Source organism: Falco rusticolus, chromosome 4 (genome assembly GCF_015220075.1).
Source record: "Falco rusticolus isolate bFalRus1 chromosome 4, bFalRus1.pri, whole genome shotgun sequence".
In the NCBI taxonomy this organism is placed as follows: Eukaryota; Metazoa; Chordata; class Aves; order Falconiformes; family Falconidae; genus Falco; species Falco rusticolus.
Genome location: NC_051190.1, coordinates 33,410,241 through 33,433,979, shown reverse-complemented (window position 1 = coordinate 33,433,979; position 23,739 = coordinate 33,410,241). Strand labels below are relative to the sequence as shown.

The following is a 23,739-nucleotide window of genomic DNA, read 5'->3' as shown; positions in this document are numbered from 1 at the left end:
TTTAAACTGAGCAGATTCTCTGTCTATTCCAGTTCTTCCACATCATCCCACCAGCACAAACGGAGTGTAAACTGGCACAGAGTGGAACTACCCCTAACTCACACAGCTCTTAGTGCACTGCATTTCCCTGGCTCTGCAACACAGGAAGCTGATCAACGTAGCTGCAATATTCTGCGCTCCAGTAAGACCAGGGACCAGTGCATGCTGGCAGTGGTTCACAAGTCTGCACTGCTTTGGTCTGTACAAATAGACGCCAGGGAAACACAGAATTCCTTTATTGTGTATCACACACAGCGGGGCACTCCTGCCTCAGTGTGGATTAGCTACTGTACACGAATTATGGCACTCAAAAAACTGACAGTTTTGGTCCTTTAATAATCCTTACTACTGAAGTGTGATGCAAGTGGTCAATATTCTTAAAAATTCCCTAAATTCTTCAAACAAATAAAAAAAAAAAAAGGAAACAAATAAGACTCTGAATACTGTTCCCCACAATGCCAATTGTAAGCCTCTTTTGATATAGCCTGAATATGGTTTAAGATCAATTCTTCACATGGGAAGGGTTTTTTTTTCCCTTTCAAATACATGGCAAACTTTTTCTGACCGCTTCTTCTAGCCACCCTACGAGCCACCAGAGTCCCTTCAAGACACAGGCAGCAGTGAGCAGCAGACAGCACAGTTTAACACACACGAAAGACCCCAGGCTTTAGGCCAAACACACTTTCATTGACGAGGTAGGTAAAACTCAGGCCAATTTACACCAGCTCCAGCTTCCAAGAATCAGAAGGGACAGCTGACAGAGCGTCCACAGAGAGGAACGCAGAAGCGCGTGTGAAACTCACAGCTTTTAAAGACCCATTTCTCGGGTCAAAGAGGAGGACCGTGGCCTGGTGGGAAGGGGCAGAGCTGTCCTTCTTGTGCTCGTAGGAAAGTCACCAGCTGGTTGTCAGCGCATCATCCGCGGCGCTGTAAGCGGGCATGACTCCTAGGAAGCTTGTTGAGAGACCTGACTCGTAATTACCGACGTGCCCTTAGCACGGCAGCCCACAGCCAGCGGCGCGTGGTAACACTAACCCGTTAATCGGTAACTCGGCACCAAGCACCTTCCCCGGTGCCCCAGCTCCCCCCACCACGCCGCAGGCCCGGCCCCCCGCTGCCGCTACCCCAGCTCCCCGCGGCGCAGGGCCCTGGTCCGGCCCAGCAAGGCCACCCCGCCCGCCCCCTCGCCTCACCCCGCCGTGCCGGGGCACCGGCACCACGTGCGCACGGGCTGCACGACGCCCCCCGCCGCGCGGCGAGAAGTTGCCCAGGGCGGCCTCCAGCGCCGGCAGAGCAGCAGGCTGGCGCGGGGCAGGGTGCTGCTCCACCTCCTCGGCGCCGATAAAGGCGGGCGCTGGCCGAGCCCATGGCGGGGTCACCGGGCGGACAGGACCTGACGGGACTACAGCACCGTGTTTACCGCTCCGCCGGCCCGCCCCGCCGCTAAGTACTTCGGCGGGACGCCCCCGCCCCCCGCCGCGCCCCGCCCCGCCGCCGCTACCCCGCGCTCCCCTCACGGGCACCGGAGCGGCTGAGGGCCCGCGCCCCCTCAGAGACCGCCACCCCGCCCCAGCCCCGCTGCGGGGGCAGGCGGTCCGCGAACGCCGCGGAGCGGCCCCGCCGTGACTCGTTTACGGTTTCCCCACAGCCACGAAGGGTGGAGCAGCCGGCCCGGTGACCGGCAGGCGGCGCTGTGGCGCATGCGCGCAGCCGCCCCGGGAGCCCGCCGGGTGGCGCTCTGCCCGCAAGGCGTGACGCTCAGCGCGGAGCAGTAGAGACAGGCCATTTGCTCGCATTTGCTCGTTAGAAAGTCAGCGCGGCGCGGGGCGTGCCGGGAAGGCAGAGTCTTCCCGCGGGACAGCCATCTTCTCCTGGCGGGGGCTGAGCGGAGGGGCGCGGAAAGATGAAGGGGTTCCCGGTGGTCGCGCGTTCTCTCTCGGTGGAGAGCGACCTGGTGGCGTCGTGCGCGGCGGGGGGGAGAAGTGCCGCGCGGTTGACACAGTGGTCGTCCGGGCCCCGGCGGCTGCTAGGGGGCCTGACTGCAGGCAGCCCAGGGGCGGGCGTGAGGGGGCCGCGTTCCTCTCCACGGGGCCGTCAGCGAGGGCCGCGGGCGGAAGTCCGAGGCAGCGGGTTCGTTTCTGGTCGGCCGGCCGGGTGGCGGAGCGGCGCGGCGGGCCTGAAGGTCAGGCAGGCCGCGGGCCGGGCCGGAGCGGCCTGTGCTCAGGCCTGCGGCCCGAGGGCGGGGGGCCGCCGCGGGGGCTGCAGCCGGGGCCTCCCCGAGAGCCGCCCGTGTGGCTGGAGGCGTGGGGGCGGTCTCTGGGGGGGCCTCTCGGCCGGCTTGCGGCGCGGTGGTGCCCTTGGGAAGCGGCTGCGGCTTGTCCCGGCGGCGGGGGGGCAGGGAGCTCGTTCTGCTGCACAGAGGCTGGTGGAGCTGGCGGGCAGCGGGGGTGTAAGTGCTGTTGGGTCTGTGCTGCAAACGGCTCGGGTAGGGTGGTAAAGGGCTTCTAGGCCACAGTGTACTTGTGAGCCAATTTTAGACACGCACTAGTAATTAATAAATAAGTAGGCTTAGAGGTTAAATGAGGCGTCGAGCCAAATTTGTGGTGGGAGAAGAAAGGAGTTTTTCCTAGACTCATTCATCTAACGGAGTCTGTGCCAAAGCAACGGGCATTAGGTCATTAGTATCCCTACAACTGAGTGCAGCGGCGTTTGTCACTCAGTTTTTACTTTGAGATGTATGAGAATTAAGTTATTTTTTCAACGTGAAGAGTAATAAATAGCTTATGTTACAAGTATAAAAAAGCTTCCAAAAAGGCTGGAAGGGAGTAGCATTTCAGATTCGAAGTCAATAGTCTTGTCATTTCTGTTGCCAGCTACTGAAGGGAAGGCTCGTGCAGTGTTCACCCCTGCAATTTGAAGACTTCTGGCTATTACTCTACAGTTTAAGGTCTTGCATATGTGTCCTCCTTGTATGCAGCAGTCAGCGTGGGTAGGTTGGTGTTCTGAGAGGTAGCTTTTCAGGAGCTGAACCGCCTACACCCAATAAGTTAGGAAGTTGGCTCCAAAGTTGTGTTCTGTATGTGGGTTGCTGTAGCTGTTTGTGCAGTTAATTGCCATGCAGTGGTCCTAGAGTCAATATATAATCAATAGAGATTCTCACTGCATAACAGCAAAGCTGTGGGGGAGATTTCTTAGAGTGCTGTTTCTTGAACTTCCACAGACCTTATGTAAGTCATTGCACAGGTTCCAACAGTGATGTAAAACGTGATCAGAGGAATTACAAGGGAATCACTGTTTTTATTCTGGGGCTTGAAGTCATCCACTGTATTTCTACTTTAAAATTAGTTCCTTTTTCAGTATATAATGGAACACGTGATGAACTAATTCAAGAAATCCATTCTCTTATGCTTTCTCTTCTAGAAGAGACTTTACTCACTTAAAGTAGCTCCTAAAGTTACAACCTCAGCAACTGCAGAACGAGTGAATTATCTCTAGAGTCTGAGGATCTTGAGGTCAGTATGAATAGTGGTATTTTTTTATTTTCTCCTTTTTATTTTTTTTTAAAGCTCAGTCAAAGCCAGAACTATGACAGTACTTCAGTGGATGACTAAACCAATATTTTTTCTTTTTAAAACAGATCACAAAATTACCAAATGGCTTAATTATTGCGTCTCTGGAAAACTTTTCTCCAGCTTCAAGAATTGGTGTGTTTATTAAAGCAGGCAGCAGATACGAAACTGCTAGTAACTTGGGAACTGCTCACTTGCTTCGTCTTGCATCTAATTTGGTAGGTGTTTATTCTCTTTGTTATTATATTGGTGGTGGATGAAATAGTGGAAGGTTTATGATTGCAAAAATAAACCATATTGTAAAAATTAATGTAAGGGATCTTATAAAGTGGAAAACGATGTATTTTGATTCTTGGTTACCTGCTTCAAGTGCAGGAGAAATGACATTACTTGCTGGAAGACAGGAAGCAATATCTATTTAGAATTATGCTCTCTGGTGGTTTCTTAAACTATGTTTACAATATATCTGTGTCAAGCTATGCATGTAACTTATTTAAGCTGCATTAAAAGTTAATTTGGGTGGCTGATACAAACTCAATTTTTTGTGTGTGTAATGCTTCTGAATAGTTTTTCTTGCTACTGCTATCAAGATACTTTAAGCTCCTTGTTTTCCTGTTCTGTGTCTAGCTTCAATTATACAAGATGCTGTGGGGGCACATGTATATCAGCAGGTTCAAAACAGAATTGGTCAAGTTCATTGATAGCAGGTCCTTAAACAGTTGTTACTGGGAATAACTCCTGTAGGTACTTCAGGAATACCATTAAATGGGTTGTGGGACGTTGTATTTCAACAGCTGCTTCTGTTGCCTCTGTTAGGTACAGAACACTGGGCTAGAGATCCTGTGGGCTTGACCCACTGTGGCCATTCTCCTGGTCCCTGTTTATCTTCATGGCTGGCTGGCTGTTGCTGCAGGTGTAAACACGACCTCTTTCACACACCAGCCAGGCTGTGACAATTAGAGCTACACAGCATCACTGACATGTCTTTGACTGCTGTTGTGTGGGTTCAATCCACATCAGTTTCAAGCAGACAAAAAAAACCCCAACATCCCAGCTGCTTATTATCACTTTTCCAACTGCCACCCGAAGTTACTTTCCCCAGACAGCTGTCAGCGTAATAGTATGTGTAGGCATTCCTTGCCCTGGTTTTGACAAGCTTATCTAATTCAAAGAATGCTATTAAATGCAAACCTGGATCATTCTAGAGTGGGGCTGAGGAGCAAATATGTGAGTAATTATGGTGGAAAATCAGAGATGATAGAAATGATTGGGAGTAGGGATGTAGTAAGCTGGCTCAACTCTTCAAAATGGCTTCCATATAAATGAATAAACAGATACTGTTCCAATGTTGCCTGAGCAATGAACAACATCAGGAAAATCTGTTCTTAAAATAGTTTAAATTCTAAGTTGCTTTTTTTTGTTGTTGTGATAGACTACTAAAGGAGCATCTTCTTTCCGGATTACTCGTGGCATTGAAGCTGTTGGGGGCAGCCTAAGGTTTGTAACCACATGTAATCTGTCTTGGTAAGATGCAAACAAGCTATATGACTAAAGGAAATTTAAAACAATAAGCATAACACGTGGGTCGTAGCTCAGTGTGGTAATGGTACTTGAATGGTGAACGTTGACAAGGAACATCTTTTGTCATTCTGTTGAGGTTCAAGAGTGCACCCATGACTTCTATTTTAAAAACACTTTTCAGTTAACAAAACGTAAATGTCATGTACCTGTAAGAAGTATATTTTGTCCAAAAAGCTTAGTGTTCTTTCTGTCTTTTCAGGCTTTCAGATTAAACTTCCTGAAGTCAGTAGATAATTTTTTTTATTTTTTTTTTCCTCCATCTTTTGTGAATAGATACCACTCATCATACTGCAATTTGGGGAACGATTCAGACAGTAGTTGGCTTTTGTGATTTGAGAGTTTAAAGCCTAGAAAACAAGCCTAAGAGAAATAAAAGAGGGATCTTGCTGTGCCTGCTTTCTTGCAGTGTATCTTGAAATCATCCAGTAAGACTGTTTTATATAGAATTTGGTTAAAAGCAGTGTCTTTTATAACTTGAGTCTACCCTTTTCTGTTCCTGTTAATCACAAATTTGTTGAAGCAAGTGGAAAAGACCAACTATGCTTTCTGCCCAAAGAGAATAATTTCTAAATTGCCTTGTTTGATACACATATACATTTTTTTTCAGGTTTTGATATTCAGCCTTACTTGTTGTTTTACCTTGAATCATTATGATATCTTAAATTCTGATGGTCACAAGACACTTGTTATTACTTGAATACTTGAGATACGAGTTTAGTTATGTCTGTTCTGCTCTGTGTGTATTATAGCTCCTTTAACAGTCCCCTTAAGCAGATTTAATGTTAACCAGATATTCTAGTCCATATCTTGCTGACAGATTTGGTCAATGGGAATATGTATGAAAAGCCATTTCTGTCTTCTCTGCTGAAATGGATTTTATTTTTTTTTTCTTCTAGTGTGTACTCAACAAGAGAGAAAATGACGTACTCTGTTGAATGCCTGCGTGACTATGTGTAGGTATCCAGATGTGCTGTAAATGGAATTACTGCATTCTTTACAAACTGCTCTGTATAGAGACCTGTCATTTTACAGGGTAGGAGTAATGCCTATTTTCATGTCTTCATGATAAATCAGTAAATTACTGTATTAATATTCACCTTCTGTATCATGTTACTGAGCATACGAATGCCACAGAACTGAAGTTGAATTCTCATACTTTGTGTAGCAGTGCTAATAACTACTCCGGCTGGAGTGATTTTGTTGTTAATGTGTTGCTTACAGATTAGTTTGAATTGCTTTCAACTTCAAAAGAAATCCTCTTGTGTTTAATGCCTCTTTAACTTTTTTTATCTAGTGATACAGTAATGGAGTACCTTCTTAATGTCACCACAGCACCAGAGTTCAGACCGTGGGAAGTAACTGATCTTCAGTCACAAATAAAAGTTGACAAAGCAATCGCATTTCAGAATCCTCAAGTTGGTAAGTGTATTTCCTGATCCACTGCATTGGCTTAATGGGAGTTTCTTAAAGTTAAAACCTTGGCAAAAATAGTTTCCCTCTCGCTCTGTCACGTGACCATTTAATTTTTCAGCTTTCCCCTGTTGATAGGTACGGTCTTTCTCTTGTTATGGAAGGGGGTTTTTATAATTACAGAAGTTTTTCCAGCCTGTGCATGACGTTTAGCAAGTAACATGCTGAAGACAGTTTACACTGTTCTCCTTGACAGCTTCCATTTTACCTTTTTAATATTTTTTTTCAGTACAGCCAAAGAATGTGCAAGTCATATTTGCAGCAGCTTGTGTTCTGAAAACAATATTTAGGTATTACTCATGGATGTGGAAACAGTATTCTATAAAAGACCTCTTGAATTCGTATGGTTATTTTGGTATAAAACCCCCAATATGTATTTTCATTACACTGAAAATGGATTCCAGCTTTAGGATCATAAATTTAGGTTTGTGGGTTTAAAAAACAAAAAAGCAGCAAGCAAAGCCTTAGCCAAACCAAGCTTATTGCAGTATATCTTGTGTTATTTAACTGTAGTCAGATATCTGAGTTCACTCAGGTAGTTCTACACAATAAACATAATTTGTACTGTTCTGTGAAGTGTGCTCACCTTCATAACCTGTTAGAAGTGACAACATAATGTTAGGCTTTGGAAAATCTCTGGCTTATATTCAAGTCTTACCATTTTTTAAAATTAGAATCGTGAACAGTCTTTGTTTTAAACTTGTATCAACTACAGGTTGCTTTCATAGTAATTTAGTATTTTCAGTTACGGTTACGTTCAGAAACGGAACTATGAAGAAAGGAATGTCATCTTTTCTTCTGAGGAGAGAGTATTAACAAATACAAGGAGAATATAAAACTAGGAATGAGTAGAATGCTATTGGATGCAAGAAAATCTAATGAGCAGGGAACTGAAGACATCAGCAGTCCTTCATCTAAATAGGGAGACAGATGAACCATCTTACAAGCTACGAATGGTATTATAAACAGCCTGTTCTTTCTCAAGCTCAAGAACAAGGGGTGCTGACAGTGAGATGGTGCTTCTGAAACTAAAAGGATGTTGGGGTTTGTTGTTGTTTTTCTACTACTCCCCTTCCTCCAAACACTTATTTATTTATAGCTTGCTGTTGAGGCCAAAAAGTGTTGAGTTTTAGGCCAGTTGTAGATTTTTGATTTATTTTTTTTTAACAAGTTACGAAAGAATGGAAGCCCTCAGGCTAGATTCTGCTGCACGAGAATTTGGATGACATGTCCATGTGTATTGGATTATTCCAGACCTGCTTTTGTGAAACTTGGGGTCCTCAGTGGACCACAGCTCTGTTTCACTTGGGTAACATTGTTTCATTCATAATCTTCATTAAAAGTGCTCTTATGTTAATCCTCATGGGTGAAACTCTGTTCCTCTTAGGAGTGCTGGAAAACTTGCATGCTGCAGCTTACAAGAATGTTCTGGCAAACCCCTTATATTGTCCAGATTACAGAATTGGAAAAATTACTTCTGAGCAGGTAGGATTATTTGTGTTGTGTTATAAATCCATTTTCAGTTTCTTTATCAAGGGTAGATGATGACACTTGTGAGAGAAAATTAATTTAGTAAATATAGTCAGATTTACTACCATATTAGACTGGTGTTAAAATAATTTATTTCTGTGCAACTTTTAGTATTGGGTACAGAACTTGCATTCATATTTAGGGAGGTGGTTTTCTGTGTCAGTGGCTGTCTGTTGATACTAAGGCTGTCAATGAAATGCAGATGTTCTTTAGCTGTCACTGGAGAATGCATGAAATGCTATTGTATAGACTATTCCTTTTGGAAGCAGCAGAGTTTGCTGCATTAAGAAGTATAAGGGGGGATGTCAGAAACATGCTTGCCATTTTTGTTCTTTATATAAAATACCCTAAATGTGAATTTACTGTTGCAGCTTCACCATTTTGTACAGAACAATTTCACAAGTGCGAGAATGGCTCTTGTAGGAATAGGTATGTATGTTCCTTAACGGACACTGCAATGCATAAGGGAAAACTACTGTACAAATTTGAGCTCTCTGTATAAGTAAAATGTTACGATATTCTTGAAAAACTTTTCTATAACTGCTGTAGTTTTTCAATGCCATTACATGACTTGGAATAACTATTACGTTGCAGGTGTAAAGCACTCTGACTTAAAGCAAGTTGCAGAGCACTTTCTAAATATCCGAGGTGGAGCTGGTATTTCTAGTGCAAAGGCTGTTTATCGAGGGGGTAAGTATGTTTCTTGTATCTGTTCTGAATGACTGATGTTCTGTTTATTATAAATGTAGTAGTATTCAAAATTGCAACCAAAAGCTCTGTAGTTGTACTAAATGCGGTACATGGGAAGTTGACAGTTCAGAGGCATCTCCCATCAAAGCGGAGGATTATTCCCCACCATGGAAAGTTCTGGGATAAAACTGAACCCGTATCTCCAGCAAAACTACCTGCAAGGTCATTTATTCCATAAAGTGAAAAACAAGCAGGCTTATAGTTTCTCTTGGCATTTTTGGGAAGATTGCTTTAAGTGTAGATTAAGGACTGTCTAGAAGAGGTGGTAGGCTTTCTTTTTAGGGAAGATCTTTGGAATGTTTTAAGGCTTTCATAAAAGACAAAGCAATGCTTAGCTCTTTCAAGAGAAAGCAGTATCTTGTACTAATACCAGTTCTTTAGTTGGAGTATTGGATCATTCTGTAGACACATGCAGGGGAAAAAATAAGTTTCCAACATTTAATATTCGACTGGAATAACTTCGGTTTCTATAAAACAGGATAAATATTATTATGAACAGAAGGTACGCTATTTTTCTGGATATTTGTTATCTGGAGACTCATTGAGTTTTATAATCTCATACTATGTACGGTTTAGGATCAGGTTCAAATAAGGCGTAGTAAGGTACTGGGTTTGTGCTTGCAAGAAAATGTGTAAATGTAAAATACTTTTTAAATGACCTACAGTTTACTAACATCTTATTGCTGTCTTCCTGAGTGGACATGCAATAACTTCAAACCCTGGCTTCTCTGTCATGAAACTAAGTCCTGGCTAGAAATGTTTGCTTTCCATATCTCTGAATGTACAGTGGTTTCCAACCGTTCACTGTATTACCTTTTATTCTGTTGTATTTTTAGGAGAAATCAGAGAACAGAATGGTGATAGCCTTGTCCATGCTGCTGTTGTAACAGAAGGAGCTGCTGTTGGGAGTGCAGAAGCGGATGCGTTCAGTGTTCTTCAGCATGTTTTAGGTGCTGGGCCCCTTATCAAGAGGGGAAGCAATGTTACCAGCAAATTGTCTCAGGGTATTGCTAAAGCAACTACCCAGCCATTTGATGTAAGTTCAAAGGGTTACTGTACTCTGATACTTTAAGTAAAATGCGTATTATCCTTTGAGAGGTTACTATCTCTAGCTAGAATCTTAATTAGTTCATTCTTGCACAAGTTAGAGTATTTCAGAGAAGCCTTCCAATGTGATCTTTCCTCTGCCCAGGTGGAGTTTAGCTTCCTATTTTAGATCCTAATAGTAATTATTTTCCTATGCTTGATGCCGAGTTGTTCTGATCCTTGAAACAATTGACGATAACATTTGTTTTGTAGGCTTCCGCATTTAATGTTAATTACTCTGATTCTGGCCTCTTTGGGATTTATACCATATCCCAGGCTCCAAATGCTGGGGAGGTGAGTTGCCGATTAGAACTTAAGCATTAACAACCCTCAGACTAGTGTGTTGATTTGAAATAGCGGCTGATTAATTTTTAAAAAAGTCAATTCATCTAAAAAAAAAATCAATCTGGTTTCTTGTATAAGAATGGTGCATGTTGACTTGCTTTCTGGGAAGTACAAATACCTAATATGAGCTACAGCTAGTAAAATACCTTGAATTGCTGACTGTAATTGCTGATTTACAAGTGTAAGCTTAAATATATTATGAGGAATGAGCTGGGTCTTGAAGCTGGCAGAACTGAATACTCTCATGAAAAACGGTGAGACCATACAAATTAATTTGGTGTTGCAGTTTAAATCCACGCTGGGTTTTGTGTCTCACTCGCGCATTTATTAGAGTGCTTTTAGTTTTGTTATAAGGCTGTTCAGAGTTGAGTTAAGGCAGACAATGCTAACATTACCAGCTGCTCTTCCCTGAAGTTTCTAAGATGTCAGATAATAGAAATAACATGTTGATAATGTGGGAGGAAGTCTTAAATGATTTCATTTTCCTCAGGTCATTAAAGCTGCTTTGAACCAGATAAAGGCAGTTGCTCAGGGTGGCATCACCAATGACGATGTCATAAAGGCAAAGTAAGTACATGAAGAACCATCTTGTGTGTTATAAAGAGAAATTTCTTAACGTGTAGCTGTGTCAAACACTTAAGACAAGCTCTACTGTACAGAATAATCGTTGTCCTGTAATTATTTCCATGGGTTCGCTGCATTAAAACTGAAGCACTGTCAGTACTCTTTTTCCACCCTCACCCCCACCCCCCCCCAAGCTATACTGATTCTCTGCTAGTGGTATTTCCTCATAAAAAGTTGTTAGATAAATGTCAATGTTTTCTGAAAACTGTTTCTATGTAAGAAACAGGCAAGTGTCAGCAGATGCTGTCATTTTAACCATACTCTGTAATATTAAGATTTATTTAAATTGGAATCCTAAATTGCATTATTTAGGTAATTCCCTTTTACAGTCACATTGCAGTAATTCTCAAAACAATTATATTAAGCAATCTTCTGCGTCTTCAAAGAATAGTAGCAATGAGGGTGTGTGAGTGTAAAGCACTGAATTAGTGATGTTACATCCAAGTGCTCAAAATACATGCCCCTAGGAATGTCTGAGATGAGGGAACATTAGAGATGCAGTCATGCCAACGAAGTTTTAGAGTTTCTAGTTTATAGAGGATTGTGCATATTAGTTAGGGCTTGATCTCCGTGTAGTGTTAAACTGTGCTGAGCCTCTAAAACTGTAGTTGTGCAATACAACAATACAGTATAGATTCTTTCAAGTAGCAAAATAAAAGTATTGTTTGTTGCATGTATAAAATATTTACAAGACTCCACATAAAGCCTATTCACATAAGATGTGATAACCCAGACATGTTTGGTTTGGCCTACTAGTAGCTAAATGGTGAATTTTATACCTTTACCTTTGGCATTATTAGTTGTTTGTTGGGGTTGTTTTGTTTTAGGGTAGTTTTTATTTAATTTTTTGGTAATGAAGCTGCCTAATGTTAGGGAGTTACACACAGTGCAGTGGCCTTCCCCCCCCTCCCCCCTCCAGTTTCCCTTCTGGAATGGCTTCACATATTTTCTATATTGCTCTTTTTTCTTTAGTGACCAAAAAAAAAACCCCAAACCCAATAACGAAATCCAGGGTCAGTGATATTTGCAGAGCCTTTCAATTCAGTCAAAAATACCAAGCTACTTATTCTATTGGAATATTTTCTGCCATTTTGTCTTTTAAAAAGTACCAGGAGAACTAGCTTATAAAAATAAGATCTTTACATGTAGCAGTGAGGCTGCGTGAAGCAGAAAAAACAGAATGGACTTGCTGTCTTTTAACAGAACATGGAACTATTGCACAAGGAGCCTAACCGTTTACATTCATTGCTGCCTTGTTGCTTACAACAAAATAGCTCTGCATACATCTGTTCTTGATGAGAAACTGGAATCTATTGTAAACCTAATTTTTAAACTTGGTAAGATTAGTTCGTCTAATTCCTGGGGTACCTGCACTGGTCACTTTGAACAGAAACAAATTCTGAGCTAAAGATCTTCTGACTCTGTGTGGTGGTGGATTGTTCCAAGGCATTAGGTGTTCAAGTTTCCCTGTCATTTTCATGGTTGGACTATTTGTGGTGCCTGTTTCCCAACTACAAGAACCCTTCCATTCTTAGAAAGGAAAACCTTTCAAAAAGGAGAGGAATCTTGAAAACTTAAAAAGCACCAAAAACTCATTGCACATATGGGGGCAGTGAGGCAGGTAATAACAGGACTTATATGCTCACTCATCCTTAATGCTTTGTTTGATGGCAGAAATCAGCTGAAAGCTGCCTATTTGATGTCAGTGGAGACTGCAGAAGGGTTACTGAATGAAATTGGCTCAGAGTCATTGGTTTCTGGCACACACACATCGCCATCTGTTGTTGCTCAAAAAATCGACTCTGTAGCCACTGCTGATGTTGTGAATGTAAGTATATGTCAGCATCTACAGGTGTTCCTTAATCACTGGGTAAGTGTTTTTTATACAAAACTGTTGCTCATTTGTGTGTGTTTACAAACACACACATACACTATCCTTAAAAAAAAGAAAAAAAAAAAAAGCACCTCATTAACAAATCCCAGCTGGCTATCTTTTGATGTCTGTCTGTCTTTTTTAACAGAAGACCCTTTAATCCAATACACTGTAAAACTAGTGTAGCTGGGAGTATGTGAAATTCTCATCTGCTTCACTTAAATTTACCAAAACTGCCAACTAGTGTTCATGAAAAACTTGATATTTAGTTCCAGCACGGACACTTACGTGTCAAGGCTTTTAGGATTCCTGAGTCTGGAATATTTGATGTACTTAATAAAACAATTGGGCATTCAATGATAAATTGAATTTATCTATCTATTTGAGATTATCTTGCTGCTTGTACTTGAAGCAAACTTCATACAGAAATCCATCAGAAAGAGAAATTCTAAGATAGAAAACTTGGTTTTTCAGTCAGCATTAATTTATGTTGCGGTAGCAGTTAGCAATAGCTTTAGTAGTAAAGAGAGATCTTACGTAATTATTCTCGGAATGACTGTTTTCAAAGACCTTAAGCCTTTTATATCCAACTGTCACTGTCTTTCTGCCACTCTTGTTTAGATTATAAAGCAATAAGAAGCCAAATTAGAACCAAGTAAGTTTAGACAGCAAAAGGAAAATTGTGTACTTGTTGCTGTACTATAGTAGTGTTGGGATTTGTTGTTTAATAACTTGAAGTTGAGGCTACAGGCAGCAAGATGAACTGTTGTATCATATTTCTTGATATCCATCTTTATGATTTATTTTCAGGCTGCAAAGAAGTTTGTCAATGGGAAGAAATCAATGGCAGCTAGCGGGGATTTGGGGAATACTCCTTTTCTTGATGAGCTGTAAAAACCAAACTGGGATGTGGATTCAAGATGGACCTGAGCTCAAGTCACCTACGTTCTAAATAAATTACTACTAACTTGTTATTTATGAGTTAATTTCTTTGAGAAAATTAATCTGGAATATTTGTGGGCTTGCACTCATCAAATAAAGTGCTGAGCTCATACAATGTGTGTTGAGTTTTTTTCCACTTAAAATGGTACCCAAGATGCTGATAAGTCTGGCTCTGTACACTGAAGGTAAAACTACAGTGAGAAAATAAGATGACTTCTAGTTGATACAAAAAATAGATACAGGTGCAGACAAATACTGTAATTGCCACTAGTTGTCCACATATTACTGTATGTTCCAGAAAAGTTATTGATAAACTGTCTCCACCATCCTTACATCAAGTAAATGAAGAAACTTACCTTCAGACAAAGGTGAATGTGTTAGATCTTCAAGCTTGCAGATGCTATTTATCTGGGAGTAGCGGAGGTAGTGTTTGTGAATGTCTTCTCCACAAGTAGCATTGATAAAGACCACTTTGAGGGGAGGGAGGGCATTGCTAAAACAGCTTTAATAGAGCTAACATGTAATTTCAGATACCTTAGAACATTTAGATTTTTTGGAAGTCATGGCATGTATTAAATACAATATGACTTCAAAAATCTAGGTTTTGAAGTCAAGTTTTGAGCTATTCTGAAACAAAAGCAAATTCTTCCAGATAAGCTGTATCTGATACAGAAGAGCAGGAGGAAGAGGAACTGGTCTCATTGTTTTCCTTAGCCCCGTATGAAGGAGGTCTAACACCACCAGTATCGAACTCAGGATTGCACAATGCCTCAACATCATCATGAAGTACAACATCACAAACATTGCCTGTGCCTACTCTAAGTGTCTGGCTGGTATCAGATATCTGCCAAATTTTGGATGGTGGTGGTAACTTACAAGTGAACTCAGAACAGTATGACTGGGAAGATGTATACTGAAAAGTTTCCAAGTCTACATCGTCATCATCGCTACTGGACCCGGTGTCATCTTCATCCTCAGCATCTTCACTTGTGCTGAAAATACACAGCATGGTATTACTTTAACATGCAATAATTCCTATAGCCATTTAGTTAACAAATTGTGGAGTTTTAAGTTTTTTCAAATACTTGTTCTGAAGTCTGTCAGTTCTGAAGCTTCTTGAATATCAAATTAATACTATTGTCCATAGTCCTTTGTACGCTATTTCCTTTGGACTCTAAAGTAATAGTTAAGTTCTGATTTGTTCAACAGAAAAGCAAGCTATCCTTTTCCAGCTCCTTCAGAATAGCAAATAATTTTATTTATTTAAACATAAGCTTAGACGTTTAATCTCTTGGAAAGCCCCTTGCTGTGCGAGCTTCCTTTCTACTGTTCTAGCCTAATTATCTCCTTTTAATACTTCTGTTCCTTCCCCTACCTCTGAGGTTTCTTTTCTATTAAAACTTTGTGCCTCAGGAAAACTTCTAACTGCCTTGTATCCCACCTAGATTAATTACACTTGCTATATGAGCCACCTTTAGGATTGAGAGCAGCATACTTTAAAAAGCTTATGTAGTAGCTCTTAGAAGAAGAGTTTATTTTTCCTAAGGTTTCATTTTCAAAGTCATAACCATTAACCATTGTCAGTAGTTAGACTAATTAAGAAACAGATAAGCTTTTTACATGGCTGTGGCAATACTTCCATCTTGGTATCGTCAGCTGCTTGTAATTCTCTAGATCTTTGGCTGTTACAAACCAATATGGCCTCCTTGACTTCACTGGCATTATTACCAGCCAGACTTTTTATGCTCACTGTGGAGGTAGGAAGGGGCATGTCTAAAATTAGTGTTTCTTCTGACCCTGTCTTCATGAGAAAGGTAACTTTTCTGTTGGTATTTGTTTGTTTCAAATCACAGCTTTCTATTTCAGAAAAATAAATGAAAGAAAATCTTTAGACTAGCCTTTCATCCTAAAATATAAATGCTATTACACTACTACTTGTTTCTTGCTAGAATACTAAGCAAGGTGTGAAATTCTAGTTACGTACAATACTTAATACTTACTCAGCTGTCATCACAGGAAGCTTTACTTCAGGAATTAATTCAACTGCACTTTGCCAGTGTTGAGGTATTTCAATAAAATCTCTGTAAACTCTGATCTGTAGAGTAGTTCCTATAGGAACGTTGTGCAGGAGCTGCCCAAGCTCTTGCAAGGTCCATCCTAAAATGTTAGCATGTCCGATTTTTGTTAGAACATCACCTGCCAAGGGAGAAAATAGACAGCAATCCATTTAAGAAACTTTTTCAATTTTTTTTAATGTTTGTATTACAAAATACTTAGTCTTAACCACTGCACTTTCACATTTTTGTGTTTAGCAGCTCTTCAACTGGATGTAAATTTTTGTTGTTTTCTATTTTACTGAAGGGGGGGTTTAGCTCTGTAGCTTTTCACAACACTAAGGAAAGCTGTGGTTCGCTGGTTTACTTTGGGATTTTTCTGAGTGAACATGCTAAACTTCAGATTGCCTATTCAGTGCTACCTTCCACTTCTGTGAGGTTTTTAGGCAAGATAAAGGTACCGTGGTGAATGCTCTGGTCAGGACTGCTGCTTGGGACCAGACAGCCTCCAGCAAGGTTGAGCTGAGGTTACATCGCTGCACTCCTAACGGTTCTGTTGGCATCTTTCCACTGCTCCCCTGTACCTTTTCACAGCTGGAACACCCTGTCTATTTTCTATCTGCTACCTACCCTTGTATGTCACCTTGCTGTTCATGTGTTGGTATGGAGCCAAGCGTACCCCTTTCTCCACAGTGGCTAAGTTTACCCAGGTGGAGGCTGGAGAATCTGTGTAACAGCCATGTCACCTGGTATTTGTCTGGGCCCCTGATTTTCAAGGTTTGACACTCTCCAGCTGCTGCCTGTCCCTCCACTCTGAAAACAACAAACACATGGGCACATTGCAAGACGGAGTCAAGCGAGGCCAGGGGAGAAGTAGGAGGTGCCTACAAGAGCTGCTGCAGAATCTGAGGAGTTCCAGCAGAAAGTCTTAGTGATGTTTTTTGTCTTTGTTCTAAGGGATAAGGCTGAAAATAATGTTCTTACTACCCGCTGCTAGTGGAAAGCACTGAGCTGCAGTTTTGCAAAAAGCAGTACCGCATCCAAGAACAGTACAGAAGCCCCAGTACTTGCATATACTATGGGGTATAACAAGATGGGCTTTGAGGGATTGGGGGGAGTTGCAATTACTATGAAAACTTGTAGTTTTTGGAGAGTGCAAAGGGCAAGCAGAATCAATCTGCAGCAGACCACAGCTCTATCAGTAGTCTGGCAGAAACAGTTGAACAGAGGAGCAGTATCAGTGAACGCTATGTATTGAACTGCAACAGAATAGCATAGGGGATTTAAACAAGCAGTATAGCTGCCTGCTGCCGTGTTAGGCAGAGCAAGGAGCCTCTCTCCATCTGCTCTGTTTTGTTCTTAACCCTTTTGGGTTAAAAATGCCTGTAGCAAAAACTTACAGGCTTTAAAATTATTTACCTGAACTACTGACTAACATTTTTTCATTCACTTTTTCCACTAACTACACTTTCTACTCCATCATCATCACACCTTCTCTCCCTTCTAGCTTATCACAAGATACTGGTTCTACTGGCATGCAAAGTAGTTCTGGAACAAGAACCAGGACGGCAAATACCAAAAAAGCAACATAAAACATTTTACCAACAGTTTTATGTAAATTCTCAGTCTCAAACAGAAGGATAAATCACCTAAATTATGTGTTTTAAAATGTATAGACATAGATGTATTTAAGCTGTAAAATATCTGCAAGATATTCTGGGCTTTTAATATATTCTTTCAGGATTCTGTTTTTTCTGCCCGTACTGTCCTGGTAACACTCTTGAGCTGAGTCAAAGCCATCTCTGAACTGCAGATGTAGATAATTTTGCTCCTCTGCTCCAACATCTAGTCTGAACCACCCAGCTTTTCAGCTCATCTATCAGTTTTGTGATTGATGTCCTTCAGTGGCCGCTGAAGATTTATGTGGAGATAACCTCTTGCACTATGAAGGTATTTAGAGGAAACACACATACTAAGCAGCCCTGTATCTTCTTACTAGCATGGAGAATGGGGCATGCATACATACATACAAGTTTGGTGAATCTAACTATGATTTTAAGACATTGGTGCCTCTCACTACTACTGTTAATTTCTGCCTCCTCCCTGTTAAAGTCAGCAGATTAGAGCCAGGTCTTTCAAGCTATAAGCAGTAACAAAATTGTTTTTTGAGGTTTCAGTTTGAAATTGTACAGATAATACTCATCTAAATTAACTGAAGCAGTAAGTCCATAAAGACAAAACCTAATTCACTGGAAGAAAAATTTCTAAGCAGTGCATTCGTGCATCATGTTCTTCTCAAGTCCCATGCTCTGTACATTGTTATTAATGCCAAAATAAGTACACTGCCTGTGGTATCTTTAACAGATGGAGCTTCTATAAAATACTATCTTTTCTGCAAAATTTTACAGCTTTGGTCTTAAACAGAAAGTTTTTGTAAGTTCACTCTAATGTGAATTGAACAAACTCATCTGTTAGTTTTTTGTGTGTGTGTGGAATGTGGTGAGTTAGATCCAGGTGCTCCATGAAGCATGCTCGAATTGTTTCTTTTGGCTCCAAAAAAACAAAGATCAGCTACAAACGGATAATGTTTGTTAGCAGTCCTCAGCCCCCTTTAAACTGTTCAATATTTGCTCCAGTAAATCAAACACATCACATGCCATAAATAATGTGACTCTTTGTAGCCTTTTGAAAATGCTTTTGGAGCTTCCTTTTTTTCAAATTGGTCCAAGTAGAGCTACTCAGTTTCAGGGATTAATAGGCTATATTTTTTACCTTATAGATGTAAGCAACCAAATCAGTATCATATATATCTGCTTTTGTATACCATTGGGGCTTTTTTAGGGAACAGGTGAAAGCTATCAGCTCCTAAAAGAATAATTATTTTTAAAAGTACTCAGTTCAAATCCAAACCCATTTCTATTTTATGCTCAGAATTTTTCCACTGCTTTTTATACTTGGATCAAAAGTGCAAAGCCTTTTCTGAAAAAGAGGTTAAGAACTCCACTCGATGGTTTTTATTTTATCAAACAAGTAGATCTTTCTTAATTCTAAATCTTTCTGAAAGGTGTGAGAAGAAAGGACTGCCCAAATTATAAAGGTAGTGCTGGGAAAATTTTTCTAATTTTAAGATATGCATTTTCACTGTACAGCCAGTAAATGTCTAAATTACTTCATTACACTCAAGTCTTAGCTTCATAGATTTCTACGTTAGAGACAATTTAATACTTGGTAATAACATAGCACGCTATCGTCCCCAAACTATATTTCATGAGTCTAATGTAATTGGTCTAGGGACCGATATGGAGCAGTCAAATTTACAGAGCTTTCAATTACAAGCTTAATATAGGTGCCTGATGTTCCACAAGAAACCTTAATAACTAGTAATAGTCCGTTAGTACTGATATGGCACATTTCAGGTTTAAGAGTACAGAGATTAGTCCATTGCCATTTTGTAACTATTCTGTATAATAAAGAAATAAAAAGCAAACAATAAGGCAAATTAATCTCAAGCCTTCGGGAAGTTTTGTGTTACTTGTAGAGTGAAATTACTTGAACAATAATGCACTGAAGAAAGAATGATATTATTCAAGTTCAGTTGTTATATAAAGCTAATAGTCAAACTATTTTTGGACAAACCTGCTGATGAATAGGAAATCTGTTTTTGCTGGAGAACAATATATAGACTTAAATCTTGATCTGATTACGAAACAGTCACCCATATAAGCTATTTTGAGATCACAGGTATTTCATTACAATGGAGTGCTGGCACTGAGCTTTATACAGTTTGTGCTAGTTTCTTTTCTCTGTAATTTTAAATTGAGTTTCTTTTGATCTGTGTAAGCATAAATAAATCAGAGACAGGCTCAAAGCATAAATGCAGAACAAAAATACTTTCAATGCTGTTAAATTTGAATATCACTGTTGGTTCTTTTTACCTGGTTTTAGCTTTCCATCGTTAGCTGCAGAGCTTTTCTCAACAAGGCTTGCTATCTGGAGATATGGCCCATTCTGTATGATTATGAGACCTAATCCTTGTTCACCCATTCTAATATTTGCCTTCAGTGTTGCAATCCGTGTGTGCTGAGAGACATCTTCCAGCGCTGGCAACTGCCCTTTGAGAAGTGAGAGGAAAATTTTACTAGTTTAAAGTGTGGCATCATTCTTCAATAAAAGGTTTAAGGAGACATTTGAGCAGATGCTGTACCCATTCTTAATTGTCCAAGCAGTTAAGACTCTCATCCTTAATTGCTTCTCTAGATAGGCACTGCCTGCTGAGTTGCTGCCAAAAAGCTGCAATAGCAATACTTATAAAAAGTTAGTGTACTCCATAAACTAGCTTTCCACAAATAAATATACTGAAGGTAGTTTTTACTTAGAAACTTATTTCTTAAAAAGTCACACATTTTACCAAGAGAAAAAGCAGTACCGCTGTTACTTAAGCATTCATTGCTAATGGCAATATATTCAGGGAAGGTACAGAGCAGCGTACAGAATAACAGAACAGAGGAGTTGTCAGCTATTAAGGACTTCAAGAAAAGATTGAATTCCTATTAAAAATTGATTTTTCAAATAAATATTTATAAAGGAGATTAATTTCTAAATTTTCAGCAGATTGGTTCCACACCCTACTGCTGACATGAGGGAAGGGGCTGTACTTGCCACATTTAGCACCTACAGAAATAAAATACTCTTGAGCATCTGCTATCCATTAAAACACACAATACAAGTAATACAATATAAATGACATTATCCCGGTGTCTCCACCAAGAAATATAATAGGGTAATAAATTCTCCATCTCTCAAGCCTGTTCTCATCAAAAGCCAGGAAAAGTTAAGACTGTCACAAAACAAACTGCGTTCTGTTAAAAATTACTTTTTTTTCTCTGTTTTAAGATGTAATCTCTAAATGTAACTTCTGACTAGTAGAGTACCACCAGCGTAACTGCCTGAGACCATCTCCAGCAGTCTGGAATCACTTAATGAAAACTCCCACCACTTTACCCCTCTTTAAAATATGGAAACTTGGTCATCTTTCCAATGGCTTCAGTAAAGTGTTAGATCAGCCTCTAGATGACAGCACAGAATGTCTATAAAAGAACTAAGATTGAAAGTATAGGAACATGAACATTTGACGTATCAATTTGGCTGCAGAACCAAAAAACAGAGAAGGAAGCAGGAATTATTTGAATATTTTTTTCCTTCCCAATGAAAAATGCAGGATTTTTTGTTGTTGAGTAGAATACTACATTTCATTTGGATTAAATACTTAATTTACATGGTCATGCAAGAAAAGCAAAGGAAGACCCACTGTGGAACACACTTTCATAATAACAATTAAAAAAAGCGTACTTTAATTAGAAGGCAGAATCCTGACTTTGTTACTTCTTAGTGCATGAAGTTATCTTGCTGGACATGAGAGATTTAAAACCATGAAAGCTGGGACTAATCCAAAGCCTACAAAATATTTAGGATGAATGCTAATATTCACACTTTTAGACGAGACTCTTGTCTTTTTACTGTTCTTGATATGAGTCTATATAGTCTCCAAGAAAGGTGGATTTTCTCTTTTTTCTGTGCTACAGAAAGTTTAGACACTTAACAGAACTTCCATTACAGTTCCCCTAACACTGTCCCAGTTTTCTCCAACATCACCCTTCAATTCTGCAGTTTCTACAGCCAGCAGCATAGGATCTCATCCAATCCTCTTCTGTTGAAGAAACATCCTTTTCCTCTTTGTCATCTGCCTATGATTCTGTTCCAAATACTCAACCTCAAGAGCAGAAATGCCTCTTGACACTAAGAAAATTTGGGGCACTGGGGGCTCTGTGAAAAAGATAACGTGTTTGGTGGCACAAGGACTTAAAAAGTTTGAGATACTGAAATATAGCACTGGAAGAGTAATGCTGCAGCAGCAGTGAGGAGAAGGAAGTGAACAGAGGAAGAAATGACCAAAAGAGATGGATACTCACTCTTGGGTTCATCTTCAGCCATTGGTGAAGACTCTGTATGTTCCATTGAGTCCAGAGGAAGGGCTTTTTCTACGGAGCCAAAACCCCTGAACAGGTGTGTCCTAGGTAAGCCTCTTGGAAATGTGCTACTGGTCCACGATGGCCTATGGAGGAAAAGTCTACCAGTAGATGAGGAGGCAACAACCCCTAGCAACTGTTCAGAACGCTGGGGCAGGCAGGTTCTGAGCCCCACCAGCACCACACCAGTAACACAGGCACAGGGAAGTCTGGCGCGGGGCAGAGGATGTATCTGCATCTGGTGTATTGTTTCAGCCCAAGAGAAGTAATTTGATTTAGGCTGCCTGTCTGTCAGTACCGCAACCCTGTCTGAGGCCCCAAAGCTTCCTGCAGAACCCATAGCTGGTGGAGTCCTTCCATTTCCTAATAGTCATTTCCTAACAAACCTGAGCAAGATTAAATAACTGACTGTACAGCCTGCAGAGTATGAAGACTGGATTCTGTCCCTGTTTCTGACTTCATACTTGCCTGTGTATGAAAAGCCAATGAAAACCATATCTTCACTTTGTGCACCCTCTCCACCCCTCCTTCCCTTACTCCTTTTGCCATGAAGCTGAGTTATTTGGAGACAAATTCATTTTGAGGTAGACTTTTACATAATGCTTGTATTAAAAGCTATTTAAATACCACTTAAAGCCAGATTATAGGATAGTTGCAGGTGATTCTCAGAAATAACTTCTCAAGGCTGCTGGATTCCCATTGTTACTGCAATATAGTTTTAAAATCTTTTAAATAAAAAATGGATTGTTCCCTTTCTTCCATGCACCAATTGTTCCCTTTTTAAAGGGAATAATTTCAGCTGTTTTTCATCAAAAGTCTTCCTATTTTCTCCACCCTTAAGAAAATCTGTCAAGACTAGGTGATTTCAGTAGAACCTAAGCACAGCTCTTGTCCTACTGATTGCTGTTGAACACTTTAAGATTACTTTACTAGTATCTCCATTTTGTTTGTATAGTCTCCCATCTACATAAAAGACTTACATAAAAATAAACAGCATGGACAGTCACCCGCTTGGCTTCCCAGTATGTTCTGTGTAGACCAGTTATGCTGCTCTGGAAAAAACAGGTGAGCGCTCACTGTTAGAACGGAAAAAATATGTAAGCTGTTGGGTATTTTTCAAGTATCTGTAAATGTGGGGGCTACTAGATTGATGTAGTTCAGCATTCCCATGCCCAAATCGAATTCCCACGCTACAATATTGAGGCCACAGAGTTACTGTGGCCAAAACTAGGCTGGTTTCCCACATTTGGGGCATTGTTCATTCTCTGCCTGTGGATTCTCCCACACTTCGATATAGCTGAATCCATGGGAAAGCATGTCATCAAAAATCACTCGGTTTGGGCGAGTTTTCCAGTCAAGATTAATTAGGTTTTCTCTCAAACATACAGCATAGACAGCAATGCAATGTAGCGCTTTTGAGGTGCTCCACAGCCAGATAAGGTCTGGAGGAACCCCCAGGTTCAGTCCTCCTGCTTCCCCTGTTGTACCTTTGCCACAGAAGAAATTCTGAAATTTAAGCTCCTGCCTGTCCTTTCAAAGGGATGGAGAGCCCCAGCGACGGTCCCTCAGCCCTCTCTTTTACACAGAGCTTGAGCAACTTGCTCGTTCCCGCCCTCCGTGCATCGCTCCCTTTGGGGGCCAGTCAGGCCCTGCCCGGGGGCACCCCGACTGAGGGCACCCCGCCTCAGGGCTCGGGCCCGGGCAGGCGCAACGGGCGGAGCCCCGCGTACCTCGCCTGAAATCCACCTCTGGGGACGCGGGAGGGCGGCCAAGGACCAGTCCGCCGGGCCCCCTCGGGGGAAGGCGGGAGGGGACGAGGCGGAGCCGAGTCCCCGCTGCCGGCCTCCCCT

The 23,739-nt window shown here is 41.0% G+C and overlaps 3 protein-coding genes across 5 annotated transcripts in view; 1 reads left to right on the top strand and 2 right to left on the bottom strand.

The window, feature by feature from the left end:
• Positions 1–1,825, bottom strand: part of CRYM (crystallin mu) — a 12,055-nt gene extending 10,230 nt beyond the window's left edge. The window contains 4 exon segments of the mRNA XM_037382414.1: positions 843–993; positions 1,233–1,292; positions 1,294–1,570; positions 1,675–1,825. Coding sequence (XP_037238311.1) covers positions 843–993; positions 1,233–1,292; positions 1,294–1,570; positions 1,675–1,825 — 639 coding nt within the window.
• Positions 1,826–13,924, top strand: LOC119145955 (cytochrome b-c1 complex subunit 2, mitochondrial). Its single transcript, XM_037382817.1, is given in 15 exon segments — positions 1,826–1,978; positions 3,460–3,520; positions 3,523–3,551; positions 3,677–3,826; positions 5,041–5,105; positions 6,086–6,142; positions 6,484–6,608; positions 8,047–8,144; positions 8,561–8,618; positions 8,784–8,879; positions 9,776–9,975; positions 10,239–10,319; positions 10,861–10,937; positions 12,669–12,822; positions 13,678–13,924. Coding segments are annotated over 15 exon segments (1,371 nt in total). The 5' UTR covers positions 1,826–1,942; the 3' UTR covers positions 13,762–13,924.
• Positions 13,734–23,739, bottom strand: PDZD9 (PDZ domain containing 9). 3 transcript variants are annotated; one of them, XM_037382820.1, is made up of 6 exons: positions 23,620–23,739; positions 22,870–22,965; positions 21,833–21,975; positions 19,799–19,975; positions 15,810–16,005; positions 13,734–14,801 (listed from the first exon to the last, which is right to left on the bottom strand). In XM_037382820.1, exons 2-6 carry the CDS (start codon positions 22,884–22,886, stop codon positions 14,432–14,434), a joined length of 903 nt encoding a protein of 300 aa, XP_037238717.1. In that variant the 5' UTR covers positions 22,887–22,965; positions 23,620–23,739; the 3' UTR covers positions 13,734–14,431. The 3 variants fall into 3 exon arrangements, with proteins under 3 accessions (XP_037238717.1, XP_037238715.1, XP_037238716.1); XM_037382818.1 differs by lacking the exons at positions 22,870–22,965; positions 23,620–23,739 and having other exon boundaries at positions 21,833–22,857; XM_037382819.1 differs by lacking the exons at positions 19,799–19,975; positions 22,870–22,965; positions 23,620–23,739 and having other exon boundaries at positions 21,833–22,857.

What these genes read in the sequence shown, in the direction of transcription:
- PDZD9 (XM_037382818.1), bottom strand. Translation starts at nt 22,229, where the DNA reads ATGGGTTCTGCAGGAAGCTTTGGGGCCTCAGACAGGGTTGCGGTACTG. An exon ending in GGCTGAAGATGAACCCAAGA is followed by an intron (nt 19,976 to 21,832) that starts GTGAGTATCCAT and finishes CACTTCTCAAAG; the next exon opens with GGCAGTTGCCAGCGCTGGAA. An exon ending in CGATGGAAAGCTAAAACCAG is followed by an intron (nt 16,006 to 19,798) that starts GTAAAAAGAACC and finishes CTCCCTTGGCAG; the next exon opens with GTGATGTTCTAACAAAAATC.